The 13,045-nt window shown below is 52.8% G+C and overlaps 3 protein-coding genes across 11 annotated transcripts; 2 read left to right on the top strand and 1 right to left on the bottom strand.

The window, feature by feature from the left end:
- The first annotated feature begins 1,135 nt into the window (after nucleotides 1-1,135).
- On the top strand, nucleotides 1,136-2,431 carry MRPL53 (mitochondrial ribosomal protein L53). The gene is made up of 3 exons (XM_032243416.1): nucleotides 1,136-1,840; nucleotides 1,940-2,052; nucleotides 2,161-2,431. Exons 1-3 carry the CDS (start codon nucleotides 1,749-1,751, stop codon nucleotides 2,292-2,294), a joined length of 339 nt encoding a protein of 112 aa, XP_032099307.1. The 5' UTR covers nucleotides 1,136-1,748; the 3' UTR covers nucleotides 2,295-2,431.
- A 3,869-nt stretch (nucleotides 2,432-6,300) lies between these two features.
- On the top strand, nucleotides 6,301-10,056 carry MOGS (mannosyl-oligosaccharide glucosidase). The gene is made up of 4 exons (XM_032243394.1): nucleotides 6,301-6,817; nucleotides 6,991-7,217; nucleotides 7,684-7,880; nucleotides 8,108-10,056. Exons 1-4 carry the CDS (start codon nucleotides 6,466-6,468, stop codon nucleotides 9,843-9,845), a joined length of 2,514 nt encoding a protein of 837 aa, XP_032099285.1. The 5' UTR covers nucleotides 6,301-6,465; the 3' UTR covers nucleotides 9,846-10,056.
- Nucleotides 10,057-10,216: 160 nt separating this feature from the next.
- Nucleotides 10,217-13,018, bottom strand: WBP1 (WW domain binding protein 1). Of its 9 annotated transcripts, none has more exons than XM_032243403.1 (5): nucleotides 12,442-13,018; nucleotides 11,997-12,117; nucleotides 11,372-11,474; nucleotides 11,069-11,245; nucleotides 10,217-10,900 (listed from the first exon to the last, which is right to left on the bottom strand). In XM_032243403.1, the coding sequence occupies exons 2-5, from the start codon at nucleotides 12,048-12,050 to the stop codon at nucleotides 10,440-10,442; spliced, it is 795 nt and encodes a 264-aa protein (XP_032099294.1). In that variant the 5' UTR covers nucleotides 12,051-12,117; nucleotides 12,442-13,018; the 3' UTR covers nucleotides 10,217-10,439. The 9 variants fall into 9 exon arrangements, with proteins under 9 accessions (XP_032099294.1, XP_032099288.1, XP_032099295.1 ...); XM_032243397.1 differs by having other exon boundaries at nucleotides 12,016-12,117; XM_032243404.1 differs by having other exon boundaries at nucleotides 12,576-13,018.
- Nucleotides 13,019-13,045: the final 27 nt, after the last annotated feature.

The following is a 13,045-nucleotide window of genomic DNA, read 5'->3' as shown; positions in this document are numbered from 1 at the left end:
TCGGTCCCCTGCTCCATCCTGACCATCCCGGTCAACTACTTTGACCTGAGCCACCCATGGTTACCTGCTCTGACCTGTCCCCTAACTGTCCTTCCCACCAAACTATCCATCCCACCACTCTGGCTGGTACCCCTGCTCTCTTTAAAATTGCCAATCAGAATTAATCTAGACTGTGTGGTCTAACCCTAGCCAAAAGGGGAATGACACAGCAGTAGGGGCTACCTCCGTCAGGAATAAGTACCCCTTCCTCTCCCTTGTCTAGGTGTGCACTCACCATTGTTCCATCTGTGAGCTGAACTTTTTTTTTTTTTTTTTTTGAGACGGAATCTTGCTCTGTTGTCCAGGCGGGAGTACAGTGGCGTGGTCTTGGCTCACTGCAACCTCTGCCTCCTGGGTTCAAGCAATTCTCTGCCTCAGCCTACTGAGTAGCTGAGATTACAGACGCCCACCACTGTGCCAGGCTAATTTTTTGTATTTTTAGTAGAGATGGGATTTCACCATCTTGGCCAGGCGGGTCTCCAACTCCTGACCTCGTGATCCACCCGCCTGGGCTTCCCAAAGTGGCTGGGATTACAGGCATGAGCCACAGCCACCGGCGAACCTCACCCTTCTATATTAGTAAATTGCCAGGGCTGGGCGTAGTGGCTCACGCCTGTAATCCAAGCACTTCAGAGGCCAAGGCGGGCGGATCACCTGAGGTCGGGAGTTCAAGACCAGCCTGACCAACATGGTGAAACCCCATCTTTAAAAAAAAAAAAAAGTAAATTGCCAGCCGGGCATGGTAGCTCAAGCCTGTAACCCCAGCACTTTGGGAGGCCCAGGCGGGCAGATCATGAGGTCAAGACATTGAGACCATCCTGGCCAACATGGTGAAACCCCATCTCTACTAAAAATACAAAAATTAGCCACGTGTGCCTGTAATCCCAGCTACTCAGGGGGCTGAGGCAGGAGAATCGCTTGAACCCAGGAGGCAGAGGTTGCAGTGAGCCAACATCGCCACTGCACTCCAGCTTGGTGACACAGTAGTAAGACTCTATCTCAAAAAAAAAAAAAAAAAAAAAAGTAAATTGCCTTGTGGAGGAAATTTATATTCGAGTGCTACTTCTTTTGCAGCACCAAAAATTTACATGTAACGTGGGGAACCACAGAGGTGTAATAGGCATTTCTACACCTGGATCAGCCCCAAGGACAGTATTACCCTGTACTGCTCTTCCCATTACTATTTTCAGTCATTTACGAATATTGGGCGGTAGTACTTTCACGTTTAAGCTTTGGCTGTTCAGAGCTCACCGTGTTTAAATTACCTGAATGGTGTTTATCGCCTGGTGTGGATCATCCCGGCTTGTGTTGGTGCTGTCTCTTTGGAAGGGGCCAGGACTTAAGATCGAGTTAGCCTAAATCTGGCCCAGCAGGGTACAGAAGGGGAAGGGTTGCAGAAAACAGGCGTATTTTCGTGCAAAGAGGTTTTTGTGCCATTTATTTATGGTTTTCACCGTGGTGTGAGAGGACTATTAATGACAGGTTGTATTTGCTGACCGCCTACTTTGGGCTCACGCATGCGTTGTGCCGAAACCACCTCTCTCCCTCCTGCCTTCCTCCGCCTGGGTTGGAGAGCCCAGCGCGGCGGTTCGCAAGCCTGCTTGGCTGCCGGCGGCAGGAAATCTGTATCCCGCAGAAGCGCACCCTTTCTTGGTCTCATTACATGAGACACTTCCGCCTGCACGAGTTCTTCCGGGGTGGAGGTCACCATGGCGGCTGCCTTGGGACGGCTGGGTCTACGCCCCGTCAAGCAGGTTCGAATCCAATTCTGTCCCTTCGAGAAAAACGTGGAATCGACGAGGTAAAAAGGGGAAGAGGATAGGAGCGGGAAGTGATGCGCCTTCCTTCAGCCGAGGCTTTAAGCCCTCAGCCTGGCGCTCACGGTGTTTTTCCACCGTAGGACCTTCCTCCAGGCGGTGAGCAGCGAGAGGGTCCGCTCCACTAATCTCAACTGTTCAGTGATTGCAGATGTGAGGCACGACGGCTCCGAGCCCTGCGTGGATGTGCTGTTCGGTGCGCTTGGGTGGGGAGACCGGCGGGAGGGGACAGCAGGCAGCCCGCGCTCCCCTCAGCCCCAGCCCTGCAGTCGCTCCCTGTCTGACTCGTTTGTTTCTTCCCCAGGAGACGGGTATCGCCTGATTATGCGCGGCGCCCATCTCACAGCTCTGGAAATGCTCAGTGCCTTCGCTTCCCACATCCGGGCCAGGGAGGCGGCGGGCAGCGGGGACAAGCCGGGCGCTGATGCTGGTCGCTGAAGTGCGGAAGAGACCAACGAGATGATTTTAGCGTGGACTAGGACACTTAACCTAAGAAGGGTTTCACTTAATCATTCAAATCACTGTGTGGAGGGCCACGGAGTGCAAAATAAAACTTAAAACCCTGCTATCACAAATGTTTCTGGAGCAAGACTAGATCAGGGGGTGTCTGGATTAACCTGAATTTATTTCAGTTTCTTACCATCACTCACTGTTTAACCCTTTTGAATTTGGCTTCTGGCTTCTCCTACCATTCAAGGTACCTCTTTTTTTTTTTTTTTTTTTTTTTTTTTCTTTTAAGACAGGTCTGTTTTCGGTCGCTCAGGCTGGAGTGCAGTGGCATGATCATAGCTCACTGTAACCTGGGCTTAGTCGATCCTCCCAAGTAGCTAGGAAGCTGGGACTACAGCACGCACCACCCCGTTCAGTTAGTTTTTAAATTTTTTGCAGAGGGGATTTCACTATGTTGCTTAGGCTGGTCTTGGAGTGCTGGGCTCAAGCGATCCTCCCACCTTGGCCTCCAAAAGTGTTGGGCATCAGCCACTGTGCCCAGCCCTCTTACTCTTACCAAATTCAGTGTGAACACTGATAGGCCAGGTGCAGTGGCTCACGTCTGTAATCCCAGCACTTTGGGAGGCGGAGGCTGACAGATCACCTGCATGGAGAAAACTCACCTCTACTAAAAATACAAAAAAATTGGCTAGGTGTGGTCGTGGCACATGCCTATAATCCCAGCTACTTGGGAGGCTGAGGCAGGAGAATCGCTCAAATCCTAGAGGCGGAGCTTGCAGTGAGCAGAAATCGCACCACTGCACTCCAGCCTAGGCAATGGAGCGAGACTCTCGTCTGAAAAAACAAAAAACACTGACAGTGCTGTTTTTTTCAGCTATCATCTTTCTATCCCAGTTCTGTCTCCCATTCTTTTTTTTTTCTTCTTCTTCCAAAAGAGGTGGGGTTTTGTCCTGTTGCATGGGGTGGTCTCTAACTCTTGGGCTCAAGTGATCCTCCTGCCTCCCAAACTGCTGGGATCACAGGAGTGAGCCACTGCGTCTTACCACATCTGCAACTCTTGTTTGTTGTTTGTTGTTTTTGTTTTTGGTTTTTTTTGAGACAGAGTTTTGCTCTTGTTGCCCAGGCTGGAATGCAATGGCAGGCTCTCAGCTCACCACAACCTCTGCCTCCCAGGTTCAAGTGATTCTCCTGCCTCAGCCTCCCCAGTAGCTGGGATTACAGGCATAAGCCACTGCACTTGGCCCTAATTTTTAAATTTTTTGTAGATTGCGGGGGAGGGGGGTCTCCTCATCTTGTCCTGGCTGGTCTTGAACTCACTGAACTCAAGCAGTTCTCCTGCCTTGGCCTCCCAAAATGCTGTGATTACAGATGTGAACCACCAACGCCCAGCTGGAAGTATTCTTTTAGGAAACTCGTTTTAAATCTGTAATCCTGTATGTAAGTTGTGTGTGTCTGTGTATCTGCATGTACTGAGTTGCACTATGGAATTATTTCTTATTGTGGGTTGGAAAATGGTTGAAAGCCACTGTTTTAGACACCTTCGCGATCCTCAGCTAGGTAATAAAAGATCTCTAGACAGTGGCTGCTGTGTACTTTGCCAGATACATTTCCCATGACCTTCCTACAGCAGCATTATTATACCCTTTCCCTGTCTAAAAGGGTGCTATCTTCAAAGGACTGTTTTTCTCCTCCCCCTTTAAAAAAGAGAGCTAGGTGCAGGTGGTATAGTGTTGTAAAGAGCCAGACTGCTTGGGGTCGAAATCCTACTTTTGTTGTTATGTAGCTATATGACTTTGGACAAATTATTTAATCTACCAGTGTCTATTTCATTTGTAAAATGAAAATAACAGTACCTTCCTCATAGGTCTGTTAAAGAGATTAAATGAGTTAATATCTGTAAAGTACCTACAACATTGCTGGGACCATAGTAACTGCTATTATCTAAGAGGCCTTATTCTTTTTTTTTTTTTTTTTTTTTTTTTTAAAGACAGTGTTTCCCTCCTGTTGCCTGGGCTGGAGTACAATGGCGCAATCTCGGCCCACCACAACCTCTGTCCCCGGGTACAAGCGATTCTCCTGCCTCAGCCTCCCGAGTAGCTGGGATTACAGGCACCCAGCACCATATCTGGCTAATTTTTGTATTTTTAGTAGAAATGGGGTTTCACCAAATTGGCCAGGCTGGTCTCAAACTCCTGATGTCAGGTGCTCCACCTGCCTCAGCCTCCCAAAGTCCTGGGATAACAGATGTGAGCCATGGTACCCGGCCACATTAGTCTTTCAGACGAAGTCTCGCTGTGTCACCCAGGCTGAAATGGCACAATCTCGGCTCACTGTAACCTCCACCTCCCGGATTCAAGCAATTCTCCTGCCTCAGCCTCCTAAGTAGCTGGGATTACAGGCATGTGCCACCACACCTGGCTAATTTTTGTGTTTTAGTGGAGATGAAGTTTTGCCATTTTGACGAGGCTGGTCTCAAACCCCTGACTTCAGGTGATACAGCCACCTCAGCCTTCTAAATTGTTGGGATTACAGGCGTGAGCCACCACACCAGGCTGCATTAGTCTTACATAATGAGTTTGAATGGGAAGTGTGATGATAGCTAGGGGACGTAAGGATATACAATAGAGTGGTTTTTTGTTTGTTTTAAAGGATGGGATAGACTTCTTTATATAAGTATCTTCTAGGTTGGGCTGTTGGTGAGAAATCAGTAACTATGAATCTAAGCTGCATTTCTGAAATGCCATCAAATGTTCACTGCCAGGTGGGGTGGCTCACGCCTGTAATCCCAGCACTTTGGGAGGCTGAGGTGGGTGGATTGCTTGAGCTCAAGAATTCCAGACCAGCCTGGGCAACATGACAAAACCCTGTCTCCACTAAAATACAAAAAAATAGCCAGGTGTGGTGCCCCACACCTGTGATCCTAGCTACCCAGGAGGCTGAGGCATCAAGATCGGGAGGCAGATTGCAGTGAGCTGAGATCTCAACACTGCACTAGAGCCTGAGAGACAAAGCAAGACTGTCTCAAAAAATAAAATAATAATAATAATGTTCACTATCCTATTCTGGGTCAATCTGACTTACAGATTCTACATACAACCTCTGACCTGGATATAAACCATCCTTTCTCTTTGCCTTCTGGGTTGTAGAGAGGAAAATGCCTTCTCTAAGTACTTGCACCACCACTGTCATTCTTTTAGGGTTCATCTAGATAAGAAATCCCAGACTGAGTGGAAACAATTTGTCTGAAGTCACAGCTGGAACAGAACCCAGGCTTCCTCTTGGGTCCACTCCTGCACTCTCAACTTCATTAGGAAAGAAGGCACCGGTGTGGGCAAACTGATCCAGCTTGATTCAGATATATGTGGGTTCCAAGCAAGCCATTTTCCAGCTGTATGGCCCTGACCAAGTTTACGTTTCCTGCCCCTGATTTTCACAGGGCGATTAAATGTAAAACACCTGAGATAGTGTTTTACACTTAGGTTCCTAATAGCCTTAGGTTCCTAATATATAATCGCTATTAAAAAAAAAAAAAAAAAAAGCCGGCCGGGGGAGGTGGCTCACACCTGTAATTCCAGCATTTGGGGAGGCCAAGGCGGGCGGATCACCTAAGGTCGAGAGTTTGAGACCAGTCTGACCAACATGGGTCCGTCCCTACTAAAAATACAAAATTAGCCGGGCGTGGTGGCGCATGCCAATAATCCCAGCTACTCGCGAGGCTGAGGCAGGAGAATCGCTTGAACCCGGGAGGCAGAGGTTGCGGTGAGCCGGGATCTCGCCATTGAACTCTAGCCTTGGTAACGGGAGGGAAACTCTGTCTCTAAAATAAAATAAAATAAAAAGCAGGCCAGTGGTAGATTGATTTTTCCGAGCCTGTGAACTCCATGGGGTCGCCAGATAAGCGCAGCCCCGGCGGATTCCCGCCCAGAACAGACGCTGTGCAGGAACCCTACGCAAAATCGTAAGCAGTGGTTCCGGACTCCGGGACTTAGCCTGACGTGGCGAGGCGGGACTTCCGGCGGGAGGCGGACGCGCGGGCTGGCAGGTGTCGCTGATCTGACTGCTGTCCGCGAAACGAAAGGCGGGAGCCGGAGAGGCAAGGCAGGACCCGGGCTCCACTGCCGCCTTTCCGAGCTCTCGCGACGCGGACTTCAGTGCCAAGATGGCTCGGGGCGAGCGGCGGCGCCGCGCAGTGCCGGCAGAGGGAGTGCGGACTGCCGAGAGGGCGGCTCGGGGAGGCCCCGGGCAGCGGGACGGCCGGGGCGCCGCGCCGCGCAGCACGGCTGGAGGAGTGGCTGTGGCCATAGTGGTCCTGTCTTTGGCCCTGGGCCTGTCGGGGCGCTGGGTGCTGGCGTGGCACCGTGCGCGGCGGGCGGTCACGCTGCACTCCGCGCCTCCTGCGCTGCCGGCCAACTCCTCCAGCCCCGCCGTGGCCCCGGGCCTCTTCTGGGGAACTTACCGCCCTCACGTCTACTTTGGCATGAAGACTCGCAGCCCGAAGCCCCTCCTCACCGGTAACCGGGCTCCAGGGCGGGCAGGCAGGCGGACTCCTAATCTGGGCGCCCCAGCTGGAAGCCAGAGAAAGGGTGGGGAGGAATGGATCAGGAGAGTTATGAAGAGGGATGACCCGGAGACCCGGAGGAACAGGTCCCCTGCTCTTTGACTTACGTGGCCATTCTACCCCCAGGACTGATGTGGGCGCAACAGGGCACCACCCCGGGGACTCCTAAGCTCAGGCACACGTGTGAGCAGGGGGACGGTGTGGGTCCCTATGGCTGGGAGTTCCACGACGGCCTCTCCTTCGGGCGGCAACACATCCAGGATGGGGCCTTATGGCTCACCACTGAGTTCGTCAAGAGGCCTGGGGGTCAGCACGGAGGGGACTGGAGCTGGAGAGTGACTGTAGAGCCTCAGGTCAGGGCCTCAGGACACCCTTTCCTCAGCCCAGACCCCCTCCATCTTTCCCTTGCTGCCAGCAAATGCAGCATGAAGTGGGCTCCGAGACTGGCTGCCTGGCTTAAATCCTGCCTTAAGCAACTGTCTGTATGACCATCTCTACATCTCTAAGCCTTGATTTCCTTGCTTGTAAAGTGTAGATAATAGCCCTAACTCACAGAATTGTAAGAATTAAGTTAAACTGTATAGACTTCTTAGTGTAGGACATAACACAAAAGTATACTGTAATCGCCCAGGGAAGCCAGTGCAAGGCCCTTTATCTCATCCCATTTGGGTGTACCTGGTTACTCAGTGACCCTCAACACTGCCAGAGGTATGTTGTTTACATTACCCCTGTCTGCTGTTCCTTTCCCTTACTAAGGCTGATTCTCAAGAGAGAATGCCAGTCTAACACTGTTCTTTTCTGTCCTCCTTGGTCACTCAGGCCTCAAGTACCTCTGCCCTCCCTTTGGTCTCCCTGTTCTTCTATGTGATGACAGATGGCAAGGAAGTCCTACTACCAGAGGTTGAAGCCAAGGGGCAGTTGAAGTTCATCAGTGGGCGTACCAGTGAACTTGGTGACTTCCGCTTTACACTTATGCCACCAACAAATCCAGGGGATACAGCTCCCAAGTATGGCAGGTAATTGGGGGAAGACAATGTTGGGGGATGGAAGGGGTGGTATTGATGCTGACTTTGATTTCTGTCTCCCCCACCCTACCTTCTTTCTACCAATTATTTGCATTTTCACCAGTCTCCATGTCCCTTGCCTGAGACCACCCAACCTGACTCCTGAGCACTTTGTATTTCTCTTTATAATGCCCACTGCCTTCTCCTGAATATTTTCTATTTATTTTCTTCCCTTCAAGCTACAATGTCTTCTGGACCTCCAACCCAGGACTACCCCTGCTGACAGAGATGGTAAAGAATAGCCTAAATAGCTGGTTTCAGCATAGGCCTCCAGGGGCCTCCCCTGAACGCTACCTCGGCTTGCCAGGATCTCTGAAGTGGGAGGACAGAAGCCCCAGTGGGCAAGGGCAGGGGCAATTCTTGATACAGCAGGTGACCCTGAAAGTTCCCTTTTCTGTAGAGTTTGTGTTTGAATCAGGTAGTGCCCAAGCAGGAGGAAATCAAGCCCTGCCAAGACTGGCAGGCAGTCTACTGACCCAGACCCTGGAGAACCATGCTGAAGCCTTTAGAGAGCGCTTTGAGAAGACTTTCCATCTGAAGGAGAAGGGCCTGAGCCCTGGCGAGCAGGCTTTGGGTCAGGCTGCCCTCAGCGATCTCCTTGGCGGAATTGGCTACTTCTATGGACAAGGGCTGGTATTGCCAGACATGGGGGTGGAAGAGTCTGAGCAGAAGGTGGACCCAGCCCTCTTTCCACCCATACCTCTTTTTACAGCGGTGCCCTCCCGGTCATTCTTCCCACGAGGCTTCCTTTGGGATGAGGGCTTTCACCAGCTGGTGGTTCAGCGGTGGGATCCCTACCTCACTAGGGAAGCCCTTGGCCACTGGCTGGGGCTGCTAAATGCTGATGGCTGGATTGGGAGGGAGCAGATACTGGGGGATGAGGCCCGAGCCCGGGTGCCTCCAGAATTCCTGGTGCAACGAGCAGTCCACGCCAACCCCCCAACCCTACTTTTGCCTGTTGCCCACATGCTAGAGGGTGGTGATCCTGATGACTTGGCCTTCCTCCGAAAGGCCTTCCCCCGCCTGCATGCCTGGTTCTCCTGGCTCCATCAGAGCCAGGCAGGCCCAGTGCCACTGTCTTACCGCTGGCGGGGACGGGACCCTGCCTTACCAACCTTACTGAACCCTAAGACCCTACCCTCTGGGCTGGATGACTACCCCCGGGCTTCACACCCTTCAGTTGCTGAGCGGCACCTGGACCTGCGATGTTGGGTGGCACTGGGTGCTCGTGTGCTGACACAGCTGGCAGAGTATTTGGGCGAGACTGAGGTAGCTGCTGAGCTGGGCCCACTGGCTGCCTCACTGGAGTCAGCAGAGAGCCTGGATGAGCTGCACTGGGCCCAAGAGCTAGGAGTCTTTGCAGACTTTGGGAATCACACAAAAGCAGTACAGCTGAAGCCCAGGCCCCCTCAGGGACTGGTTCGGGTGGTGGGCCGGCCCCAGCCTCGACTGCAGTATGTAGACGCCCTTGGCTATGTCAGTCTTTTTCCCTTGCTGCTGCGACTGCTGGACCCCAACTCATCCCGCCTTGGGCCCCTGCTGGATATTCTAGCTGACAGCCGCCATCTCTGGAGCCCCTTTGGCTTACGCTCCCTTGCAGCCTCCAGCTCCTTTTATGGCCAGCGCAATTCAGAGCATGATCCTCCCTACTGGCGGGGTGCCGTGTGGCTCAATGTCAACTACCTGGCCTTGGGAGCACTCCACCACTATGGGCAACTGAAGGGTCCTCACCAGGCTCGGGCTGCCAAACTCCACAGTGAGCTCCGTGCCAACGTGGTAGGCAATGTATGGCGCCAGTACCAGTCTACAGGCTTCCTCTGGGAGCAGTACAGTGACCGGGATGGGAGAGGAATGGGCTGCCGCCCTTTCAACGGCTGGACCAGCCTTGTCTTACTGGCCATGGCTGAAGATTACTGAAGGGAGGGAAAGGAGGGGAGCCAAGCCACCTGTGCCTCTCTGGCTCTAGAGGGACAAAGTCTGGCTTCTGCCCCCAGCCCCTCAGATACCAGTAATTCAAACTTTCCTCATTTCATCTCAGGTGTCTCCTGTCATCCCACATAGCCCGGGGGTGAATGTGAATTCAGAGTCTATTTTTCTAAATAAATTGGAAAAAACATTTTGAACTCTATTGCTTTTGCCAGATTTGCCTCACCAAGAGGCTTCAGATCAATCCAGGGCTCAGGACTTGTCCTCAGGGAAGGTGTGGTCAAGTGGCCATAACCTGTCTCCTTCAAACACAGTCAAGTACAATGTAGTGAGTTGAGCTTTAGTCCATCCAAACCCACAAGTGGCTGGTTCACATCTCTTTAATGAGATTAAAGGCTCCTGTGTATGTCATGGGGGATAAAGCTAGCACAGTCCCCCAAATACTGCCCCTCTCCTCAGGGCTCCGGCCCTTTCAGGCAGATTCTAGATGGGCAGGTGGGCAGGAAGGGGCCAAAGGGAACGAAAGGAGTTGGGACCAGGGCTGTTTCTGGTGGGCAAGTAACCCACCCACCTTCTCAAAACTACTTATGGGATGTCCTCTTCACTGGAAGCCAGCCCCAAGGGAGAGACCTGCAGTACAGAATCTGGGGGCAGTGCACAAGGGGAGTAGTCCTCCAGATCTGGCAGGGTGGCACTAGCCCTCGCCTCCTTAACTGGCTCACCCTCACTGGAGACAGGACAAGGGCAGAGCTCAATACCCGAGTCACCAGTTAGACGGCGATAGCGGCAGGAGGGGGGTGTGGGGGCAGGGCTCACCCCTGCCCCAGGCTCACTCTCCTGATGAGCGGGGGCACTCTGGTGGGAGGAAAGACCTTCCACATTTGTTCCCTCAAAGTGGGCAGGGCAGCTGGATGAGGAGGAACAGCAGGTTTGTTCACTGGAAGCAATCAAGGGGTGGCCTGGGGCCACAGTATAAGGAGGGGGTGGTGTGCCTGGGCGGTGAACCACATCTTCGTAGGCTGGGGGCTTGAAGGTGCTGAAGAGGCCTGCAGAGGAGAAAACTGGTATGATTGGTTGAAGGCAACCAGGTAGAGGGTACTAGTTTTTATGTTAGGGAAAAATATTTTGAAATATGTGGAAAAGGGAATGTGATGGTTGGGATCCTGGTTTGGGAAGGGCCACTGGTAGCTGACCCAGGGCCTCAAGTCACTCACGAAGGTCAAGCAGTGAACCGGTAGGGAAAGGACCAGCCCCGTGGCATGCCCCATGATAGGCCAACAAGTTGATCTCACGCTGCCGCTGCTGTTGTTGCAGCCGGAGTTTAGCTCGTCGGTGGCGGAAGGCGCAACAGCAGCTAAAGAGGATGAGAACAGTCCAGAGCAGCCAGAACCCTGCAAGAAGCAAGGAGGGAGCAACTCAGGCATCTCCCATGCAAAGAAGGGACCCTTTGGGCTGAAATTCTAGGTCCAAGGGAGGGTGGGCACAGGGACCTGAAAACAGCCCTCTTGGAGACTTACACCAGAGCTCATAGTAGTAGGTGCAGCAGCCAGTCTCCCCGCAGCAGTGACCACTCTCACAGAGGTAGGGCTGGTTGTTCACTCCTGGGCACAGCTCTCGAAGCTGGGGGCAAAGAGGCACTTAGAACTAAGGGGGATTCCAGCGCAGGGCACTGTCCACCCTCACCTCCTGCATGCACATACACAATCCCACCCTGTGAACCAAGTTCAGCTTGGAGAGGTGGGGGAAGTGGAGGATGCTGAGAGGAGTGTTCAAATATCTGAAGGACTGTCAACGTGGAAGAGGATTTGGAATAGCAAGAATCAGTCTAGAGAACAAGACAAAAGTGTGGACAAAGAGGGAGATTTCAGCTCTGCATATATGAGACTTCCTTCACACTCAAGTCTCACCCTCCCAAACCCCCCCTACCCTCATCCCCCCAGTGTTTTCTGTTAAGGGAGTGTTTTGGCGGAAGCCAGAAGACAGTCTGAGATAATCTAAAAGTCTCAGACAATCAGTAGGGGAAGGTCATTTCCAAAGCAAGTTGCTTTAGTCATCCTGCACGGTTCACTGCCCCCACCCCCAACTGGATCTTTCCACCCGTGGGCCTCAGGCTCCCTAGGGTAGAGGAGGGCAGTGTGAGACCCAGAGCAGTGCTCCCAACCAGATGGGATTGCTGTGGATGATAAAGGATGGCATCCAGGGCGCGAGTCTGGGTTCCAGCTCTTCTCCAAATTGCTCCCTCAAGAGAAGACGCTGCTGGACTCTGTTGTGACAATAGGCACATAGAAAAACATCACAAATAACTGTTGCAAGACAGAGGGAGCCTCCCTGGGGCCTCACTATGCCTCTGGTCACTGGAGAGCCACCGCAAGCTTCCATTGCAGCCATAGGATGGGGTCTATGAGGCTACAGGCAAAGTCAGCTGCATCTACGTTACAAAGTTTAGACAAAGAGTGGAAGGGACGTGTTTAGGAACTTCACAGTACCTTTGGCTCCGTGAGTTCCTCCCCCACCCCCAAAAGGAAGGGACAAGAAAAGGGGAAGAGACAAATGGCTGTCGTGATAGGCTTTGGAGCTGTTGGGATACCTGCTGTTGCGGCGCCCGAAGTGCCCCCCAGGCCTCCTCGCTGCCGTTCCCGCTGCTGGCCCGAGCCATGCCTCCACCTACAGCCCCCTGAGGACCACAGCCTCCTCTACCGCCAGCCGCCCCGCCCCTGCCACCTCTGCTGCCACCGCCATGGTCCCTGTCCGGCCCATCTTCGCTGCCGCCACCATCACTCCGCGGCCGGAGCGTCCATCCGGGGAGAACTCCACCAACTAGGACTCAGATTGCTCTGCCCTACCAATCAGCATCGTCCCTCGACGGACGGGCCAATAGGAACAGATCAGTGGTTTCTCCTGTAGCCAATCCACAGCAGCGCCTTCGCAGCTCTCCCAGACAACAAGAGCTTGTATAGACAAAGAGTGGGGGAAGGTTCGACCCACGGCCCTGACTGATAGCGGTAATAGCCAATACAGACAACAGAACAGGCTCTGGCTTATCAACCAACGAACAGCCGCTCAGAAGAGCAGATTTGCCGCTGATTGGCTTGCGCCATGTTTTCGGAATGACGCCAAATGCCCAACCAAGCCAGGTAATCCCGGCTGGAAGAGGCGGGGTCCCAAAAGTCTGTCCGAGTCTGAGCGTAAAC

The sequence above is a fragment of the Sapajus apella genome, unplaced genomic scaffold (assembly GCF_009761245.1).
Source record: "Sapajus apella isolate SASKATOON/1434 unplaced genomic scaffold, GSC_monkey_1.0 scaffold52, whole genome shotgun sequence".
NCBI lineage: Eukaryota > Metazoa > Chordata > Mammalia > Primates > Cebidae > Sapajus > Sapajus apella.
The sequence above is the reverse complement of the archived record's forward strand: the minus strand, read 5'-3'. Positions and strand labels throughout refer to the sequence as shown.

What these genes read in the sequence shown, in the direction of transcription:
- MRPL53 (XM_032243416.1), top strand. Translation starts at nt 1,749, where the DNA reads ATGGCGGCTGCCTTGGGACGGCTGGGTCTACGCCCCGTCAAGCAGGTT. An exon ending in AAAAACGTGGAATCGACGAG is followed by an intron (nt 1,841 to 1,939) that starts GTAAAAAGGGGA and finishes TTTCCACCGTAG; the next exon opens with GACCTTCCTCCAGGCGGTGA. An exon ending in CTGCGTGGATGTGCTGTTCG is followed by an intron (nt 2,053 to 2,160) that starts GTGCGCTTGGGT and finishes TTTCTTCCCCAG; the next exon opens with GAGACGGGTATCGCCTGATT.
- MOGS (XM_032243394.1), top strand. Translation starts at nt 6,466, where the DNA reads ATGGCTCGGGGCGAGCGGCGGCGCCGCGCAGTGCCGGCAGAGGGAGTG. An exon ending in GAGTGACTGTAGAGCCTCAG is followed by an intron (nt 7,218 to 7,683) that starts GTCAGGGCCTCA and finishes TTGGTCACTCAG; the next exon opens with GCCTCAAGTACCTCTGCCCT. An exon ending in ACAGCTCCCAAGTATGGCAG is followed by an intron (nt 7,881 to 8,107) that starts GTAATTGGGGGA and finishes CTTCCCTTCAAG; the next exon opens with CTACAATGTCTTCTGGACCT.
- WBP1 (XM_032243396.1), bottom strand. Translation starts at nt 12,242, where the DNA reads ATGGCTGCAATGGAAGCTTGCGGTGGCTCTCCAGTGACCAGAGGCATA. An exon ending in GGTTGGGAGCACTGCTCTGG is followed by an intron (nt 11,475 to 11,996) that starts GTCTCACACTGC and finishes CTTTGCCCCCAG; the next exon opens with CTTCGAGAGCTGTGCCCAGG. An exon ending in CGGTTCACTGCTTGACCTTC is followed by an intron (nt 10,901 to 11,068) that starts GTGAGTGACTTG and finishes TCTCCTCTGCAG; the next exon opens with GCCTCTTCAGCACCTTCAAG.